The sequence below is a fragment of the Hippocampus zosterae genome, chromosome 13 (assembly GCF_025434085.1).
Source record: "Hippocampus zosterae strain Florida chromosome 13, ASM2543408v3, whole genome shotgun sequence".
NCBI classification, from domain to species: domain Eukaryota; kingdom Metazoa; phylum Chordata; class Actinopteri; order Syngnathiformes; family Syngnathidae; genus Hippocampus; species Hippocampus zosterae.
The window spans coordinates 4,924,383-4,946,103 of record NC_067463.1 but is presented as its reverse complement, the minus strand read 5'-3'; the positions used below and the strand labels follow the sequence as shown (position 1 = coordinate 4,946,103).

Below are 21,721 nucleotides of genomic sequence, written 5' to 3'. Positions count from 1 at the left end.
GCCCTAGGACAGTATTCTTTTCTCGTGAAAAAAGGGAGCCCTGTGAACTCAGCCGAGCAAAGAGTAACCTAATTTGAAATTATTATTTATGTTGCTTTGCCTGTTTCAATGAAAATGTGATATTTTATGAAGAGTAACACATACTTTCTATTGCTTAGTGAGTTTTTTAATTTTTAGGTTCGCAACGCTTCTTTAATAGTGATGTGTCGTTCGCGAACGAGCCGGCTTCCAGAGCCGGCTCTTTGAAGTCAACGATGGGAGCCGGCTCCCACCTCATTGGGAGCCGGCTCCTCTTTGGGGAGCGGGTAGGGGAGGTTTACACACGCACGCACGCACGCACGCACGCACGCACGCACGCACGCACGCACACACACACACACGGTGCAGTTTAGACAAGGGGGAGGGGTTAGAGAAGAGACACACACAGCAGCACACTGAGCAGCACCGAACAATACAGACGAGGAGACGAGAGAGCTAGTAAGTAAAAAAAAAAAAACAACACGGTGGAAAGTGGAAAGGTGAGAAAATGGATAGGAAACGCAGTGAAATATGGACTCATTTCAATTTAATTGATAGTTCAAAGGCAGCGTGTAGACTGTGCAAGGTTAAAATATCCCATAGATCAGGCTCCACAAATAACCTGCACAGGCACATCAGAAATATCCACCCATCAGTACAATTTGAAGAGAAAAGACAAGCAAGGGAACCAGCTATTAATGAAGGTGCTAGTGTGTCTGCAACTGTTGCTGCTACTGTGATGTCACAACTGCCTAGATGTACAAACCAGAGCTCTATGAGCCACTTTATGCAAAAAGCTATAAAACCAGCAAAACAGAACACAATTGATGAGGAACTGGGTAAAATGATTGCAAGGGATTTTCATCCATTTTGTGTTGGCTGTGTGTTGTCGCAACATCTGTCCCCTCAGAGAGAATCTTCTCCAAAACAGGGCAAATATTAACAGAGAGGAGAAAGAGGATCAACCACTCAAAGCTGAGGCACTTGGTTTTTCTTCATGCCGATCTTCGCTAAAGACAAGCTAAAACCTTTACCTGGATGCTGCTTTTTTTCTTTTTGTTTTACAATTTTTAATTTATAATTTGTTGTGTGGTATTCAACGCGTACTTATGTTGTTTTACTGTAAATAGTTAAAACCTTATAAATATACACATTCAGAGATTGGAACTTTTTGACGACCTTGTTTTGAGATGGGTCTTTGTACTTTGTTTTTATTTCTGTAGCACTCCATGTTGAGTATACAATACAATACATGCTGATTTACATAGCGCTTTCACAACAGCGGCAGCTGTAACAAAGCGCTTAACAAAACAGTATGTTCAGAAGAATATAAATAAAGTCATATAAATAATAAATATTTGATATGTCTATTTTTTGCATTAGTACGTTTTTTTTTACATTTTACACATAATATTACGTTATTTTTGGTATTAAATTAATTTAAGCAACAAAAAAAACTGAGGAGCCATTTGGGAGCCAAAAGAGCCGGCTCTTTTTAGGGAGCCGATCCAAAAGAGCCGGCTCTCTAAAAGGACCCGGAATTCCCATCACTATTCTTTAAATACTGTAATTCTCTTAGCTGTCAATAAGGGGCAGTGTTGTATCAATAATGTCTCCTACGGCCAAAACGCTCGTGCGTACACACGCGCACGCGCGCTCACACACACACACACACACACTGCGCATTGAAAGGAATTGAATGATCTCTGGCAATGGTCCAATGACTCTAATAGGGCCAACTTCAGTGGCAAGAACAAATCATGAACAAATCCCTTACCAGGGTTGTGCGAGGTGATGACATCAGCGAGCTGTTGCTGCTCGCCGCTACGCTCCTGCTTGCTGCGCTCGTCCTGGTCGGCCAGTTGGTCCACCATGGCGATGACACAGTTGAGCCGCTTGGCCACACTGGCCCAAATTCTGTCCTGAAAGAATCCAACAATCACACACTGCACGCACACACACACACACACGATACTAACCAACCAACCAACTAACCAATCAACAGGAAGGAAGCCCACATCACTCTAAAAAACAAGGACGAGAGACAATGGATGATGCGGCCAGGGTTTCCGGGGACAATGCTCTAAGACTCTCATAGAAAAACATTACGCTTAAAAAAAAAAAATGAAGGGCAGTTGTGGACAAGTCGTTACTGTCATGATAACTTCAGTCACAGAAAAAAGAAGAAAAAAAAGGAATTCACTGCCTTTTTATTTTCCATGAAACACAGTGAAGACAAACAATATCAGTCACAAGAGTGACATGACCAAAAACTGGACATCAAGTGTATTGTTGCACCCTTTCAGGCCAACCCAATTCAAGCTGTGATTTCTGAGCAGAGTTCACGACTTCCTCATCCATCAGTTGACTTCACAAATTGCATCCTCAAGCCTTCATTTTCTGTTCATTTGGCATTTTCCTTGGCAGCATTTCTATGGTCCTTTCTATACCTGCCTGCTAATAGTTATTGTTGCCATGCATTCCCACCTGCTGCTACCACTAAATATGATAGTGGAAATGTCATTCGTTTTTGTTTTGGCCACAACCATACATGAGCTTTTGGGGTACATTTTGATCCATCCATCCATCCATCCATCCATTTTCTGAACCGCTTTATCCAGACAAAGGTCGCGGGCGGTGCCGGAGCCAATCCCAGTCGTCTTCAGGCAGTAGGCGAGGGACACCCTGAACCGGTCGCCAGCCAATCGCAGGGCACACAGAGACGAACAACCATCCGCGCTCACACTCACACCTCGGGACAATTTTGAGCGTTCAATCAGCCTGCCATGCATGTTTTTTGAAATGTGGGAAGAAACCGGAGTACCCAGAGAAAACCCACGCAGGAAGGGATCAAACCCATGAGTAAGTAAATTCCAACTTTCGAAAGCAAGATGATTTTCAGCAACAACAATTATTACTGATTAACCCCCCCACCTCCCCCAAATTTATTATCACAAGAAATGGCTCAGTGCAATAAAAACAACAAAACGTGACAAGACACGTACCCATTCCTCTTCGTCGTACTCTTTGTGGTGCGGAATGGAGTGATCACCTCGCCTCAGGCCTTGCGTGCAGCCTTCCACGTTGTTGCATAACATGGCCTCGTCGACAGCGGGGGGCAAGGGCGACGCCGTCCGGATGGGACTCGGGTCTCGCTCGCCGCTCTTTTGGTTCTTGGACACGTAGCCGGGCTGGGCGGCATGCAGTGCCAACAGGGAGCACTTGACCAATTCATCCTTGAGCGTGTGGACAAATTGCTCCGTCTACAGCCGGTAAGAGACAAGAAGAGCCGGGGGGGTGGGGGGGTGGGGGGGGGGGCGGACAGCTGGCATTAGTGCATCGCTATACCCAAAAGGCAGCGTCGGCGGAAGCAGGAGCGCCAGAGTGAGATCGAATTAGGTCTTAAAGCAAAATTCTAAGTCGTTCAGGTCACAGTAATCTGCACGGGTCACTTTGGAGTTACATCTTCCCTCGGAGGGCCGTTACGAAACTGAATCAATGTTTCATGGTCAAATCGGATCAGTACTTGTACACAACAAATTGATGGATTACTAGTCAACGATTTGTTGTTTGTTCATTTATTGTTCAAGTGAATTTAAACAAGGTAACAAATTCTTGCAAAAGCTCAACGTCATTCAAGAAAGATTTTAGGAAGGATCATCAAAGTTGACACATGATTTGCTTTCGCGGGCCACATAAAATGACGTGGCGGTCCGGATCTGGCTCCCAGGCCTCGAGTTTAACACCTGCTTGAAATGGAAAGTTTAAAATTTGAGAGGGGGTGGGGGTAATACCCAATTCAAAAGGACCCGGTAGATTTAATTGGCCAATATTATTTCAATAAAAATGGCCGATTTATTGTCTTTTTTTTTTACACATTCCAACATAAAGACAGTCAAGGATTTTCTTGCACCCGCTAAAAAAACAGCAAAAAAAATCTTCAATCGGTCAATATTAGCTTCAGTATTCCCTTGCTAGAACATGTTTTTCCCCTCTCTTTTAAAGAAAGCAAAAAAACAAAATTTGAGCAGAAGAAACCATAATTATACAGTAAATGTATTTCCCACTGAGTGTAATGTCACATTTAAAAATGTAGTTGTAGGATCCTTTTGGATTGAAGGTGGAAAAAAAAAGAACGGCTCCAAGACATTCCGGCCGGTGAGCATCAACAAAAACAACAAACGATTCAATTACTTGGACGGGCGACGTTCATAAAGAACACGCCAATGTCACTTGCCCCCGCCAGAGTGACAGTGATAAAAGCTCTCCTGAGTCATGTTGGCGGCGATGCAATTACACCCGAGCAAACGAGAAGCCCTTCATCAGCAAGCTGCAAAGTCATTCCGCTTCACTCTCTTGAAAAAAAATAAAAATCACAACTTTTTCTGTTATCAAACTACTATTTTGTTCTTGTCATATTTCGGAGAATTTATCATCAAATGACAACATTCATTCATTTTCCTTGAACAATTTCAAATCTACTCCTGTAATATTTGGAAAGGTTTCTCTTGAATGACAAATGCATTCTTCTAACATGTTCTAAATAATGAATCTTTGGTTTATTTTTTTCTGGACATTTTTTTTTTGAAAAATTAAAAGGAAAAAAAATATTCTGGTCAGACTTTAATTTGTTAAAAAAAAAAAAAGAAGTCAAGATTATGAATGTATATTTGACCCCAGCTATCGGCAGAAGAGACAAAATTTGCATGTTAAGTGACATTTAAAAAAAATATGTAAACAGTTCTTCAAAAAAAGATTTAATTTACATTTTTCCAAGAAAAATGGGGGGAAAATTGGGGGACAACCTCGCCTGGCGAAATATATTTACAAACATATATATATAATTCATTCCTTGATGCATTTCTCCCCTTCAAATTCCAACGTCATTTCTTTGTGATGCTTCAATTTATTTTTACTTTTTTTTCATGATCACCGACAGGTTATCGGCGCAAACTGTTTGTTTTAAATTGACACTTGGGAGTGAAATGGAGAACCGCTGTTCTAAAGTATCGTCCTATAAACAGTGAGGAGCGAGCACACTTTTATGCTTTTAGTCAAGCAGCAGTTGGGACTTTGGTGATGTCTTGAAGCAGCTGCTCCAACTCATCCACTGTTGTGTCGCCGGTGCATTGGAGTGATAACATAACTGCTCTCCTGTGGTGTGTTAAAAAAAAAAAAAAGGCATTTGGCAGCGCCGCAGGACGCATCCTCAAAATGGAGCAAGTCGGCTCTTTGTGAGCGAGGAAGCGCTTAAATGGCAACTTTGCATTTCCTTCCTTTTTCTTTTTTTTTTTAAACACATGAAGCCACAAGATGCCACCCCGGAGACATTCTGTCCCTCACTCCACCTGCATGTGCGTGATTGTGGAGGCGGTAAAATGGGCCTCTGTGGACACCTTGAGCGGAGAAATAGGAAGAAAACATTTTTACGTCGGTGGGGGTGGGGGGGTCAACCGACGTAAAAATACAACATTTGTACATTGGAAGATGCAGGAAATCTCTCCATCCAGGTAAGCCAACAAGAATGTCAGGCGAATTTTGTCAGGCGAGACTAAAATTCAACTGGTTGTTTGCTCCAATCCAACGATGCCATATTGAAATTATGACCACAAATACACACAGGGGTGGGGGTGGCGGTGGGGTGGAAGACCCTGCAAAAAATGCAGTAGAAGGAAATTAAAATGAATGTCCCGAAAAAAATAAATTGAATGAGAAAAAAAGTTGGACCTTTTAAAAATATAAAGTTCTCCTTGACACCCCCCTTCCCCCCCAAAAAAATCCACGGCAAAAAAAAGGTCATTTTTCGTTTGAAGCTGCCTTTCAAATCCACTAATTAACCCTTTCATGCACCAAAACTGACACCCGCCACCTGATAACATGATAAGCTGTCCACTGTCGTCAGCGCTGTCCCTCAAAGTGTTAAAGATGCGAAATCAGCCGGCGCAACTCATCGCGGCTTTCATATTTCGCATGTGCAAAACGATGTACGTCATGCCCCCTGAGTATCAAATGCATTTTCTCTCATTCACTCTGACTTACTCTTACGTTCTCCTCTCACTAACACATTCACTCACTCACATTCTCTCACTGAGCCACACTTTGTCACTCAAGTGTGCGTGCACGCACACGTTTATGTTTAAGTTTCCAATCAGAGATAATAATAATAATAATAATACATTTTATTTGTGGGCGCCTTTCTAGAAACTCAAGGACACCTTACAACAAGCAGTTAAAAGAGAGATCTTGGGGGGGCCCCCCTGACGGGCGTCCACTGGCCAGGGCCGACATTTCCTTTGGCAGGTGCGTACATGTCTAATCAGGGATGAGAGCAAAGTGAGCTCCGGCAATTAACGCGGGCTGATTGGGCTCTGTTCCACGCGGGGCTAAAAACAATCTCTGGCACAACAGATTGCAGTCTGACAGCAGCAGATGTCATTCATTAATTATGCTGATAGAAAAAAAAAAAGAAAAAGATGTCAGCGGCAGGCGTGTCGCTCAGATCAGCTGCGAGGCTCACCATCATCATCATCATCAAGTCACATTCTTCCAGGAACGAGTCGTAATATTACCGGAATAAAGCCAACGTGCGGATTTAAGACTGCAACAGGGACTCATTTTGCTATAAAAAGACACTTTTTTTAAGCCGTGTAACAATACAAGAATCAAGTCAGACGAGAACAAAAGTCCTATCATAAGTACGTCTTATCGAGTTGAGAAAATACGCACGCGAGTGGATAAATGGCGCACGGCGCTTTTGGGTTTCCTCACCTTGTCCGAGAGGTTCTTGAGCGCCTCTCTCAGGCTGGGAGGAGAATGCTCGTGAGCAGCGTGAAGTAGTTGGTCCGCTAAGGTGCCGATGAGCGGCTGCAGGAGGCTCACGCTGCTCAGAACCTCTTGAGCTTTGGCCGTGTGCTCCGGGGAATAGTAGATACACTGGTAGGCCGTGCTGAAGCTGCAGCGACAAAAAAAAAAACAAAACACAAACAACAGGTTGATCTTCTCCAACTTCAATAAAACTTGCGGATTTGAGGAAGATGAAAATGAATTGCTCTTTTTGCGCTCAGGCCAATTCTCATCTGGTAGAGTCTCGATTTCACCGTTCCGTTTACTCATCGATCGTATTTTTATTGTCTTGGGTTTTGTTGGCGGACTTTCACGACACCCCGCGTTATTTAGGAGAAAATTCTGGCAAATAGTATTACGAAGGTGGTTTGTTTATTTTGAAGAATTCAAAGAACTGAATACAGTAGTTGAGGCCACATGAGTTTATGATTGGGAACATGCTAGAAGCGTGGTGTTGATGTTTGATGAGCATCTCTGTTTTAAAGCCTTTTAAAGCCTGCTGTAAATTACATGATGACAGTACATATTATTATTTATTATAACATAAAGCCTTTAAATAAATTGGAAAAAAAACATGAGTTATTTTTGATTCTCCAAAAATCAATTTAGGAGAAATAACCAGATTATTATTTTTTTCTGAGTACAGTAATATTGCTTCAAGAATAAACTCATGGAAAAAAATGAACTAACTGTTATAAGCCGTGTTTATTTCTCGAGCCTTTAATCAGAAAAGAATCCCAGGGGGTTCGGTTTGTAATATTCCAAGAATCAGGTGAATTCCGCCCATTGAAAAAACATACAGCACAATGAGAATCAATAAATACTCACTGGAACACGCAATACATTTATTAAGTCCACACACGGCACACCTGTGATTTCGTGTACTAGCATAAATTATATTTGTTCTATAATCTCACACTTGAGTGTGTGTGTCTTTGTATATTGTGTTGCGTTGTTGTTGCGTCACTTCCCAACTAACCACTCTCCAGGTTTCCAGGCTGAGCTGTCAAATTCAAGCCGCGGGTACAATGTCTTTTCATGTGTGTCGCTTTATGAATACTTCATCTTTTCCTCACTTTGAAGGCAGCCGTTTAGTCTCAGACAAAAACACCTTTTGTCACTTCCTAGATCCGGGGCAAATTACTCCAGTCAAACACTCTCTCGGGGTGAACATTCCAGAAGAGACTTGGAATTAATTTTGTAAACCAAATTCCTCCTCGCGCCCCACCCGATTTCCTGCCATGAGCGACGCAGTCATTTGTAAAGCTTGAATGTAGGCTAACCCCGAGAGGCACAAAGTCCCAAGACGTCATTGGCGAGAGAAAACCAGAGAGCTGCTTTTAACCCCCCCCCACCCTTCCAAAAAAAAAAAAAAAATTGCAGCTCTTGCGAGGTGAAAATTGCATTCCACTCCACAGGAAAAAAAAATTAATGGTATGTTTGAATGGACTCAATTTTATTTAATCAAGCAGCTGCACAAAATAAAATCATGAGGATCCAAATACATTTCTCAAGTGGGTGCATAGTCGAAAGAAATTGCCTGGATCCGGATGATTCTATTTTAGTGCAGCCATTTGAAAAAAAAAAAAACTTCTTTTTGCGTATATTGTGATGTCGATTTGAATTAGACTCGTTGTTCAGCCCTAGTTATGTATTTAACCAAATAAACTTTGCCCACGACTTTAATGAACACACACACACACACACACACACACACACAATGCAATATTTCATAAACAGGCTGAAGAAAGGCAGCTGGAACGCTTTAAAACATATAGACAAGACAACCCTGCTTAGATTCTTTATCCTCTGTGGGGGGAGGGGGTACATGACTAATATGAATGCAGCTCACTGAGTTTAGACTAGAGGAAACCTTCTTCTTCATGTATTTATTTTTTAAGTATTACACTACCCCCTTGTGGTCCAAAATGAGCACACCAAAAATTTCAAAGGGCACTGCCACAAGAAATCCCAATGCACAAACCGCTCACCTTAAATCAAAGACGTGGTCGAGAGACGTGAATTGCCACATCGGCATTTCTCTGAGGCTGTCTCTGAGGCAATCGAATCTGCGAGGCATGCTAATGACTTCTGAAACGTTCACAATCTCGAGATGTCTGATTGAACACCGAGGGGTATAGGCACACAAAGGTGCTCTTTTTTTCCACCTGGAATTCCAAAGGCAAATTAACACTTCCATGCAGGTGAAGACAATCCCACAAGCTCCCCGTATTAGCACAACTCGGCTTTTTGTTCCCCCGAAGAACTTGTTATTTTCCGTTTTGTTTAGAGGGGGTTAGTTGAGATGCAAGACTTCAAAGTTCCACTTGCTCTTGTTTTCTGTGAAGACACCTTGCTCCAAATTACGAGGTATGGGGATAAAAATAAAATAATTAAAGTACGAAGGGTTGGCTGGGGAAAGCATTTGGGATCTACATGATTTCTATTTCCTGAAAGTGTAGTTGGTGCGGTCGTTATTTTTAGACATAAGAAAAAGACTTTCAAAAGTTCAAATCACAATAGTATGAAACGGAACGGTATATAATAACGATGTGGGGGGGGGGGGTGGAATACTTGCATGCCATTATATCAAATCGTATTGCAGGTCAGTTGGAGTGAGCCTTGATTTGAGTGGATCGTATTGTAATTGGACGGAATTCGATTGTAATTGGATTGAATTGCATCAGGTGACTGGTGTTGCAATTGGAGCGAAATGTATCGAAACCACACATAAAAATATCATCACTCGACAAAACAGGATCGTATCCTAATTGGAGGGAAGCATATCCATAATCGGGACACATGGGACTGAGTCGTACTTTGTAAAGGCTGACCGAGTGAATCCGAATCCGATTGTCTGAACCGGGTCATAATTGGGAGTATAGAGCGTTGTAACCAGAGGAAAACAATCAATCAATCTATCCATCTATCCATCAATCTATCCATCTATCAAACTATAGCTAGCTAGCAGCGATCTATCTATCTATCTATCTATCTATCTATCTATCTATCTATCTATCTATCTATCTATCTATCTATCTATCTATCTATCTATCTATCTATCTATCTATCTATCTATCTATCTATCTATCTATCTATCTATCTATCTATCTATCTATCTATCTATATCTATCTATCTATCTATCTATCTATCTATCTATCTATCTATCTATCTATCTATCTATATCTATCTATCTATCTATCTATCTATCTATCTATCTATCTATCTATCTATCTATCTATCTATCTATCTATCTATCTATCTATCTATCTATCTATCTATCTATCTATCTATCTATCTATCTATCTATCTAGCTATCTATCTATCTATCTAGCTATCTATCGAACTATAGCTAGCTAGATCTATCTATCTATTGGAATTGTTGTGATTTGGAAAAATTTAAAACAAAGTCAAACCCAATTCAACCCTGACAGTTTGTTGGCTTGCGAGCCAAATTAGACCAGTGACAGTATACAAAATGGACCTACGTCAATGTCCCGGATTTTCTGGCACAAGCAGGAAGTTGTTTTGTTAACATTCTGCCATGTTGCATTAAGTCGGACACTAAACCACCCAGGAGACTATTATGTGACATGTTGTCCCACAAGTACTTCCACCACTACGACTACGACGACAACTACTTTGTTCAATGGCGCCTGACATTACATCTTAAACCCAACCTTCTTAGTCCACTGTACCGTTTGTTAGTGAACAGGCTACTTGCGAATTCATATTGCTGTCCCAAGAGCAATATTCAGGTCTTTCCTGAAACGAAAAAATATATTTACGGAAATATAAATCTGTCCAAGTCAAAAAGAGGCCGTTAATGTAAGATTAGACCGGCTGAGTAAATGCACAGCGTATAGGGTTCCATTTAAAGCAGACTTTTATAAGAGCAATTAAAGCGAGACTGCATGGATTAAAGGAAGATAAATGCCGGGTGCACTTTCATCCGCGGCCTCCCGAAGAATACGAAGAGCAAATATTGATTCTAGTCTTTCGGGGCCCATCCTGCAAGACAAACCACATCAGGCGTGCCGCTCATTGCCAAGTTCGGGCCAATGTGAGCTTTTTAATAGATGTTGAAAGCTACAGGCACGCACGCGCATGGGACAATCCAGCGGGCCAACATCCCCGCCTCCTTTCTCGGGTGCATTGAACAAAGACAAATTGCTCTTTCATTGGGAGGCCACAAACACAATCGGTGCTTCGGCTTCTTTTCTCTGTCCGTCTCCCAAGTGTAATGGATTCATATCACAGTGAGCAGATTGCCAACGTGGAGATGAAAGCCAGCGTGTGGTTTGTCTGCGCGCACCGCATGGATGCGGCTTACGGCTTTCTGCGTTAAGGATGAACCTGAAATCTTTTTGATCAAATTTGGAATCGTTCAGGGCGGCCCGGTGCTCCAGCGGTTGGCGCGTCGACCTCGCAGTGCAGAGGTGCAGGGTTCGATTCCAGTTCCTGTCACTCTGTGTGGAGTTTGCATGTTCTCCCTGTGCCTGAGTGGGTTTTCTTACCCTATTTTTAGCAAGGTGTACAAAAAGTAAGAGTGGGAGATAAGAGTCAAATTCAGCACGAGTGTGGGGAAACAACATTTAAGTCGTACTTGTAAAGAGGATTGTCAAATGGGCCGAGTCAAAACGCGGATAAGGTGAAGCGCCAGGCTCTCGGCGGCAACTAGCCAGGCAGAAAATTGGAAAGTTTTAAGCTACAGCGAGTCATTAGCTAACTCAAATATGAAGCCAAAAGCTTTTGTCTCCCTGGACGATTGTGTCTCAAGTCTAATCTCTCCCTTTTCACTTCAATGGATTCTTCACAATATGTTTCGTTTATCGGCATAATAGTATGCTGGGAGATAGGAACGACTACCTCTTTAGCGAGAAGAAGTCTTCAGTTTTGTATGGCTTAAAAAGTCCTTTTCTGCATTCATTTCCTTGCAGTCCACTCCTGGTGTGGTGCTGCTGCAAAGTCCACCACTAATTGGATCTGGCGTGGACTGTAATGGTTCTACGATCTACGTGGAGCTTGGGCAGTGAGGGGAGAAAAAAAAAAATCACCCGTCATTTTTTCTGGCATCACTCAAGTGACCACACCGGGAACAACGGCGACACATGACTCGACTTGCCCAAACGGGCCGGGAGTGCTCATCTTTCAGCTTGGAGGAAATCACATTGGTGGCCTCCTTCGAGTAATTGCTTTTTGGTCTTGGGGCAGGGGCGAACATAGAAACATCGAGTACAACGGTCTGGCGACCCTTCCCCCGGCCCAGGATACCGTTTGACCATTTGGACCCACAGTCGGTTTTGATGGGAGTGACTCAAAGTGCGATCCCTTGGAATTCCATTTCCCTTTGATGGCGAGGTCCTTGAGACTTTTTGGCCTATAAGACGTGCCGACTAATTTTGGTTTGACAGGTCAAGCAGGTGTCTGGGGCACATTTTCTTTTCACAACCCTCGTCTTCCAAGACAAATCCAAAAATGTCTCTCTTGACAAATTCACCGATTTGTGTTTATTTTTTCATTTTAAAAAAAATGCAAAAATGAAGAACGTTTCAAGCAAACAGTACTTTTCATACTCTTCACGGGAGAGAGGCACTGCACCTTTTCTTCTCTGCTTCGTATCTGCTGAGGAGACGCTGCAGACCGCCGCCTTTGAAGCCCTGGAAGTGTGCGGCCGGGGCGCCCGCCGTGACAATGTCGTACGACGCGTCTGCAAAAAAAACAGAACGACGCTAAATAAAGCGCGCTCTTCTTCGTGCGCTTCATTGATAGGGTTAAGAAGTGCTAATTTATATGTTTGGGAACAGTCGCCAATTTGCCATTTCACAGATTATTTTTCGGGAAGAAAATGCTTACAATATGTCTCTTACGTATTACATTGAGAATTTTGGTCGAGACCTTAGCGAGCATCATGGAAGTTGACATGTTTGATTTGCTTTCGCGGGCCACATCAAATGATGCGGGCCTTGAGTTTGACACCCGTGGCTTAGAGTCAACAACAGCAAACACCTAAAAAGAATTTGTTTCTGTTATTATGTATGAGCAAAACACAGCGACAAAGTTTGTCTTGCCATAAAACTCGAAACTCTAATGACTCCGCAAGGTCGGCGTGAGCACGTGTCATATGAAAGCCGCCTTGCAACGCTGTCTGTTGGTTTCGTTCCGAGGTTACGCTATCAATTAAAAGCGGCGGAGCGATGTGAGGTGATGCTTGTAAAGTCAGTAACGCGAATAATAAATAAACATGAGCCAGGCTGTACGAACCCGTCTTTCTGGGGCACGTCACCCTCATCCTCTGAGTGTGCAAGTTGATTGGGAGGAACTCGAGGGATTTCTGGGCTTTGCAGCAACTCTGCTTGAAGGAGATCCCTGAAAGCAAACACACACACACACACACACACACACACACACACACACACACACACACACACACGCGCGCACAATGAGTGTGAAGTCACACTGTCAGATAGCGCAAAATATTTACTATTACACATTCTGGGGCACACTCCGCTTCCCGGGAGGAATTTTGCAGGAGTAAACAAAACAGGATGAACATTTCGATCCAAAGATACAAACTGATCAATACAAAAATATTACACACAAAATACATGAACATTTGACAAAAATACACTAATATTTGAAAAAAATGTGAACGGATTTGGGAAAAATGGCATTTGCGCAAAAGGTAACCGAAATACCAGAAAACCGAATCAATTGAAAAAAAAAACTAAATGAGAAAAATGCTAATTGACCAAAAAATGACACAAAAACATCGGACAAAAATATAAATATTACAAAAAAGAAAACAACTCAACAAAAACAAATATTTAAAAAAAAATAAACAATACTATGCAAAAAAAATACAAATGCGTAAAATGAAAAACATGAAAATGTTAAGAGGATAGCATCAGAACAATACAAATATGTTACACAAAAATATAAAGATATATATCTGTTAAGAATATTAGAAAAATATGAATGTTAAAAAAATCATAAAAGTGTGTACAAGAAAAATGTTTTTTGAAACACAAAAAAACAAACATTTGACAAGAATACAAAATACAAAATAAAAATAAAAATTAATAAATAATAATAATTAATAAATAAATAAAAATACATTAAAAAATACAAAATATAAATATTATAAAAATGCACCAACAGTGGAAAAACAATAATGGGAAACATCGAAAGAACACCTCATGGTCTGAGAGACACCAAACACTCATTTAAAAAGTAAAGGTTAAAACGCAACATTAATAGTCATACTGTGTAATGTTGCTGGGACGCAGATGAAGCAAAATGCTTTTCCCTGTATTAAAAAAAAAAAAAAAAAGCCTCACGAGTCAGCACATTTGCATGATGGTAAAAGATATTAATGGCGGGGGCCAAAGCGCAGGGCGCAGACGCAGCTGCTGAGGTCCATCTGCCGGCCCAGACGTGCGGACAGCAGGGCCCAATGCCAATGCAGGTTGACATCTGGCCTACACCTTTTTTTAAAGCCAGCTCTCAGTTTTTTTTATTATTTTTTGCTCTGATTGGGCCTCCCACTGAGCTAGAGGAGTGGGGGGTGTGTGAGAAGAGCGACTTGTAAGTGACGGTTGACAGGCTACTGGCGAGATTTTTTTTCCCCCTCATCTTATGACTTCCTCCTCTGTGCTGCATGTGTGAACACATATGACTGTACGGGGGGGTGGGGGGGAATTAAATAATCACATGACCTCAGAACACACGTCAACGCCGTTTCATTTCAAGACAGTATTAAATTCTTTGCAAAAGCATAAAAATGATTCATGAGAATAAGCAACAAAAGTGCGACAAGGAAGCCTGAAAAAAAAAATCGGATGATCATGATTACTAAAAAACTAAAAGATAAAAATGAAATTAAATAACAATCACCCCATGAATATGACCTTTAACCTGTGCAGCTCAATTGAATAAATCCCATTTTACACAAAGTCAAAACAACTGAGATGATGAGTTTGCAAAAGGGTGTACACCCTCTTATATCTGTGCTCCCCCCCACTGTTGAAAGTGCCTCTGATTAAATCAAATAAACTTCAGTTGTTCTAGGAGGCTATTTTCTGACGTTTAAAAAAAACCAAACATCATTTATTTGTTTGGCTTTCTAGAAGAAGGCCAAATGTTTTGAAGTTGTCCATATATCCTCTACCTTGACGACGGCCCCAATTCCAGCTGACTAACCCATTTTCGACGTGTTGGTTCACTTTTTTATTTATTTATCACGGTATCATTTTTTTTTTTTTCCAGGAACAAAAACCTCGCATTTGAACCGAGCTGTGTACACTTGATAGATCGACCAGACTGGACATAAAAATTGTAAAAAATACAAAACACAGGTGTCACTTTTAACAGTCCCCCCCCCGCGGCACTAATCATCATCTTGCCTCTACTGTCGTTGTCACGTTGACACCACTTTGCATGTACATTAGCTATCAATAATTAATGAGCAGCAGCTCACCCACGCGAGTTGTCTAGCAACGCGCGAGCAATCGTCGCATTCGCTGCGCGGCGGACTAGATCACGACGCAGAGGCTTTGCCGCCTACCTCGGTTAAAATGTGGGCCGCAAATGCGACCTCTGTCAAGACGTACTGAAGAACATGGCCGCAATGCCCCGGGGCACACATTAGAAGTCTTCATTGCTCATCAATAGAGGAATGAAAGAAAAAAAAAATAACAGCAGTGCAATGTAATAAGTCATTAAGGAAAACGAGAGTGGAATAAAACTCATTGGTATTCATGCCCACTAAAACATGAGTTGATTTTGCTTGTTTTGCTTTGCGGGGTATGCATACATGAGACGTCGCTTTGTTCTTATGACTTAATTGAGCCACTGAGAACTGGTGTGGGATGACTCGAGTCAAACTCTTTTCCAATTTTGTCGTATAGTTCATCAGCGCAACACTGGGCCAACATCCCCGGAATTGCGCTTCGGAGCTTGAATGAAGGCTCAGATAGGAAGGAGAGCTTTAGCTCGGCTGCCCAGTGAATCTGCATGTGAGTCATTTGTCATTGAATTCTTGATTGCTTGCCATATTAATCGCTAAAAATGACCACCAGATTTAATTGCAGATTGCAAAAATGTCTAAGCTTTCTGCATAAAATAGAAAAATGGCAAGAGAAAAAAGAATGACTGCAGTGCAGATTTCACATGACAAATTATTTTGTCATGTGAAATCAGAGGCAGTTTTTGCAGGACCGTTTTTGGAGCTTTTAGAAAGTGAAATGCAGAATTTTCTTCTTGCTTTCCACAAAGAGAAAAAAAAATGGACGATGAAAAAAAAAACCCCAACCATTTCAGCTGATGAATGTTGGAAAAAAAACAGCGTCGTTATGGAAACAGGCCGAGAAACGCCGATCACACACAGTCGCCATAATCTATCGAGTAACCCGTCAACTGTCCTCTGGACATCTTCTGATGCCGCTGAACCGACTCCAACTAAAAGAACCAAAACTAAACCTACTCCAGAAAGGAAGCCAATCAAAGAAACGAGATGAACACAAACTAACCAAAACCAAAGAACTACAAAGTAACAAGCAAAGGAACCGTACCAAGTGGAACTAAACGAGAGGAACTGAAACTAAAAGTAAACTAACCAAAGGAGTCAAAGCAACCAAAGAAACTAAACTCGGGTGTTTTCGCATTGGTTGTTTTCACGACACGCTTAGGGTGGAGATCGCAGGAGATGACAAGAGAATCTTGTTGACATTACGAGGACGTGCAAGGTTTTCATCAGAGAGTGTCATCAAAGCGTCACCTTTGCTACCCAGAACGGATGAATTCCAGAGTCGGAAAGGAAAATTTCAAAACCGGTTAATTAATAAGCTCAGCGGGGATCCTTGGTGAGCGCAGTACTCTTGCCTGTAAACCGCCGGAACGGCGGCGGAGGAGGAGCGCCGTCGCATTTCAATGCGGGCGAAGGGATTTCCAAGGACAAATGATAAGAGCAGCGAAAAGTTAATTTACATACACCGGAGAAAATCTCGTACAAAGGCATCGGAGGAAGCGGGCTCGCGGGCAGCCAAGGACGGGCCACGCATTTCCTTTGCCTTTGAAATGATTTGCGCTCTGTGGCCTTTGCGCCCGTGACTGAGTGCGTGTGAAAAAACAAAAACAAAAGAAAAAGATCCAAATCACTCTCACCGGTGATCTTTTCCATTTCAGCCAGGGTCTCCTGGTAGGAGCTGATGATGCCGTTGTATCGTGTTATCACCTCCTTTCGTAAGTTGTCCCAGTGCGGAGAGAGTTCGCCCAGCTCCTTCAGATCCTGCACCCTGCAGATAAAAACACATTCGCAAGGAACCCGGCGCGGTTATTCTCTGTTGGTGTTCTTTGTCTGTGTAATCCTCACACAGAACCTGAGAAAAAAAAAAACAAGAAAGTGGAGCGCATCACAAAAGTAGAGTGCCAGCAAACCTTTCAGTAAAAAAATGGGTCTAAGCCTCCATTCAACTTTACTTACTTTTTGGACGTCATATAACCAAAATATGTTTGACAGTTTTTAATTTCTGGATCTGCAGCTCGTGCAGATGTCCCTCATATTATATCAGGCAGGGGCGTCAAACTCATTTTTGTTGCGGGCCACATTGTAGTTACCGTTTGCCTTGGGAGGGCCGTGATGAATTTTGGGAAACCATATAAATGTTTAATCGCCTCCACATATTACATGCGCAACGCACAACAAATTGATGAGTAACTGGTTTCAAAAACAGAAAAATAACTGGTGGTGCGGATTACATATGACAAGTTGAAAGTTTCGTTCAGTTTTTAGCAAGCATCATGGAACTTGACATGCTTGATTTGCTATCGCAGGCCACAAAAAAAAAAAAAAAAAAAAAAAAGATGTGGCGGGCCAGATTTGGCCCCCGGACCTTGACTTTGATATACAGTACAGTTTAATGTTATCATGAGAGTGAATTTTTATCCCGCCTTCCGTGCAAACAAAACCAACTAGGGAAACCATTAAACCAAATAAACCCGGCCAAACAAAGAAGGGATACCAAACAAAACAAACTGCCCCCCCCCAAAAAAAAACTAGATCAATGAAAACTAAACCACCCAAGACATAAAACACACTAAAGAAAGCAGACCAACCAAAACCTAAACAAAACCAAATAAGTAAATAAAACCAAACAAGTCCACAACCGAATGAACTAAACCAAAGAATCCGGAAAAAAATAAAGTGTTAATTGGAACTAAGCGATCAAGTAAAAGACAGACATCTGGCTCAGGGTGATCAGGCCGAGGAATGGTGGCGAGCGAGGCGGGTTATTATCTCTTTAATCAGACCGCGATTGTCTGAGGAGGGTCAAGGTGCACGCAGATGAACAATATGCACATTAGAAAGCTGACATGAGCAATGCCGTTGGATGCCGTTTAATTGAGTAGACAATCGAGTTTTGGTCAGAAGTTTAGAACAATTTCAAGCAGAGCCCCGAAGAAGGGAAAAGGAACTCAATAAAATAAAATAACATTGAAAATGCCTTTGTGTGTGTGTGTGTGTGTGTGTGTGTGAGACATCATTTCCTGACACTTTTTATTTGAATTAAAATTGAATGTCATTTTTTTTTGTAGTCTGACTGATAGCTGAAATCCCAAGAAAGCTCCGTGCAGGCTCTAGCATGTGCGACATTAAAAAGCGGCGACAAATATGTCAGGGCAAGCCACAGGTGTCCAAGTCAAGGCCCGGGGGCCAGATTCGGACCGCCACATCATTTTATGTGGCCCGCAAAAGCTATTCACGTGTCAACTTCCATTATCTGTGCTAAAGTCTGTAGCGAAATGTCAAATTGTGATTGCGTAATAAATAACGTTGAAAAGTTGCAATCATTCTTTTGACCCTGTTTACACTCACTTGACCAATAATCGAACAAACAGCATATTGCTGGTTTTAAGAGCGTCACAAGGAAGCAGTGACAGATTCGACGAAGGCTGAAGTGACAGCCGAAACTGTCAGCTACATAGAGCTTTTCTTTTCACCAATCAAGACCAATGTTTTGAAGAAAAAGGAACTTTAAACCAAATTTAACAAACCGACTTCACTTGAGTTGAATGATTACAAAACTAGCAGTCCATCAATTTGATGTGTACCAGTGACAATACAATGAGATGATTACGTGAACATTTATTCGTAACGGCACTCCGAGTGAAGGCGTAACTTCAAAGTGGCCCGCGACACCCCTGGGCTAAGCCAACTGAAATATCTGAACTTTATTTAATGCAATCATGTTAAACATTTCTGATTGCCGCTAGAGCTTTTGCTTTTATTCAAAACACATATTTTTTAGGTCGATTTTTTTTATTTATTACATATGTCACCGGGATGCTTGAAATGACCTGACCTGGTGCAAGTTTTTAACTTGTCCACACCAAAAAGTTACAGGAAAGCTTTGCCAATCATCTAATGGGATTTGTTGCTCATTCCATCCTTCTCAAAAATCGGTGATGATAATCTACTCTTGGGAGCCCTAAACAGACTCCTATAGCTTTTATTTATGATATCAAACGTCTGGTGAAGGTCACTTGGCCGTAACGGTGCTGTAAATTTTGCGCAGGGTGTCGCGGGGAGCCGTGGGCTGCTGTTCAGCCGCCTTTATTTCAGGTTGTGTTATTGTGCTGGCTCAATTTTAATCACGTCGGGGGCTTTGTGAACCAAAACCCAATAAACTAAACAAAATAAAAACTAAACCAAATGATAAACAAAACCAACCAAAAATAAACCACGAGACAGATATTGCACCAACCAAAACAAATAAACCAAAACTACACAAATCACAGAACCTAAACATGGCAAAGAAACGAACCCAACACCAAGGCAAACCAACCGCAAAAAAACTTTAAATGACACAAACCGAAACCACCCATCGAACTTAAACCAACCAAACAAACTAAACCAATCAGTCAAAGAAAACCAACAATAGCCAACGACAGAATATTTCCGCAAAGATGGAAATAAGGCAAACCGGTGTGCTGTTTATTGACTTATTTGTTCGCATTACGAATGAGCCTTCAAAGCCGGCGTACGCAAAGAAGGGAGGAAGATGATGAATGGCGGTCATGCTTTGCTACACCCTGCTGTGCTTGCGCGTGCTGCGTTACATTGATAAGGAGGAACAAATGCATATTTCATGATCAACTCTAAATGTAGCATAAGTGATCTGCGCGGGGAGCAAATCATACTTAATCACTCTTCATTGGTGACAAAAAAATAATTGCAAGTCCTGCTCAAAACGGGATTGCGTTAGTACTACTAGACAGACGCATTCATTTATTTTAGTAGGTTATTCGTTTTGGTGAAAGACGGCATGGAATTAAAGCGATGATGAGGTGCCAATGATAGCAGGATGCTTGATGGGAATTAAGTCCAGCAGTGCGTTTGATGCAAATTGCTTTGTATAACATGGCCGCAAACATGGCTGACACACCCCAAAATGTGATTCCATAGCAGCCTGCACAAAAGTGGCCAACGTGGCACTCCAACATGGGCCGAAAACACAAACACCTTCACCACCTATGTCACAAACATGGGTGACATGCTGCGAGCGGCACGTGCCTAAAAAATAGCCCACATGCTACACATTCCTCCATAAACATGGCCGACACCGCAACGCACTAAACCAGGGGCGTCCAACGTTTTTTTTTTTCCTCTGAGGGCCACATACAGAAAAACAGAAGACTGTTTAGGCCCCCTTTGGAATTCTTCAGCGATATTAAAAGCAGGGAAGCAAAGCAATTTCATATTGTTTATAAATCGTAGTCATTAAAAAAAAAACAACAACAACAAAAACCGCTACATCACAGCTTTCAGTTTAGTAGTGCTAAGCAAATTTTGGGGTGCGCAACACGGTCATTGGTGACATGTTACAACATATTGACGGCAACAAACTAAAAGACAATCCCAAAAACATGTCTGCCACAATTTTCGGCACACTCCTCAAATATGGCTGACAAACTGCAACTTACACCTAAAACATGGCTGACGTGCTTTGCTGAAAAAAAAACATAAAACAAAAACAAAACTATCCTGTATTGTACCGCTAAGCTACGCCATTCTGCTACAATCGACAACATATTCTGCTCTAATATTTTAACATTGCGCTATAAAATGAATACTTGTGATAATAATGGCGCTCGAGTGAATTCTAAAGACGCTTGGAAACACAACGGCAGATGATTACGGCTTTGTCCTCGTGACAATCGCCGATGTGTGCGCCGTTGAGGCGCATTTTTCATCTTTCTTGTTATGACACGAGCAGAAGGAACTGAGCGGAAACATCGCACGTGTGTGTATTTAAGCTTTCTTCTGGCTCACCGGCTTGCGAGCAATAAGAGAAGACGTTGTGGCCACGTGACATCACCGTCTTACCTGCTCATGTCCTCTTGCATGTAGAGCGAGAGCAGCTGCTTGGGGATGCTGAAGGACAACGTGCACTCCTCCATTTGCTCGCGCACCAGCATCCATTTGCTGTCCGCTGTCTGGAATCTGTACACTTTGCATACCGGGTTGGTGAACACTGTGGAGAAGGGGGCATAAAAATAAGGGGAAATAAGGGGTCCTCCCGCAGATGAGACGTTCTTCATCGTGTTCTGCTTTTTGGAGTACCAAAGAGACATTGCCCTCACGCCGTTTCCATTTTCATCGCTTCTGTGGCTAGCTTTCAACGGCTAGCAAGTTATATCATCACCCGACTCGTGACTCTCATGACTGACATTTAATCAGTAACTAGTCAACACTGATGTCATGACTGATGTCGACATGGACAGTACTATGACCAATGGGTGAATGACGCGACACCGCTCATATATTACCAATGGCTCAAGAGTACCAATTCATGATTC

At 42.0% G+C, this 21,721-nt stretch overlaps 1 protein-coding gene and 1 long non-coding RNA gene across 8 annotated transcripts in view; one reads left to right on the top strand and one right to left on the bottom strand.

The window, feature by feature from the left end:
• inpp4b (inositol polyphosphate-4-phosphatase type II B) overlaps positions 1-21,721 on the bottom strand; it is a 148,382-nt gene that overhangs the window by 9,969 nt on the left and 116,692 nt on the right. For 5 of the 7 annotated variants that reach the window (XM_052083612.1, XM_052083614.1, XM_052083615.1 and 2 more), the window contains 7 exons: positions 21,249-21,396; positions 17,027-17,157; positions 13,127-13,231; positions 12,464-12,572; positions 6,787-6,970; positions 3,024-3,281; positions 1,796-1,964 (listed from right to left, as the gene is read on the bottom strand). In XM_052083612.1, coding sequence (XP_051939572.1) covers positions 1,796-1,964; positions 3,024-3,281; positions 6,787-6,970; positions 12,464-12,572; positions 13,127-13,231; positions 17,027-17,157; positions 21,249-21,396 — 1,104 coding nt within the window. The remainder of the gene's footprint in view (positions 1-1,795; positions 1,965-3,023; positions 3,282-6,786; positions 6,971-12,463; positions 12,573-13,126; positions 13,232-17,026; positions 17,158-21,248; positions 21,397-21,721) is intronic. The other 2 variants (XM_052083611.1, XM_052083613.1) reach the window with 1 other exon arrangement.
• LOC127612873 (uncharacterized) overlaps positions 11,094-21,721 on the top strand; it is a 187,287-nt gene continuing 176,659 nt past the window's right edge. The window contains exon 1 of the long non-coding RNA XR_007965986.1: positions 11,094-11,301. This is a non-coding gene — a long non-coding RNA (uncharacterized LOC127612873). The remainder of the gene's footprint in view (positions 11,302-21,721) is intronic.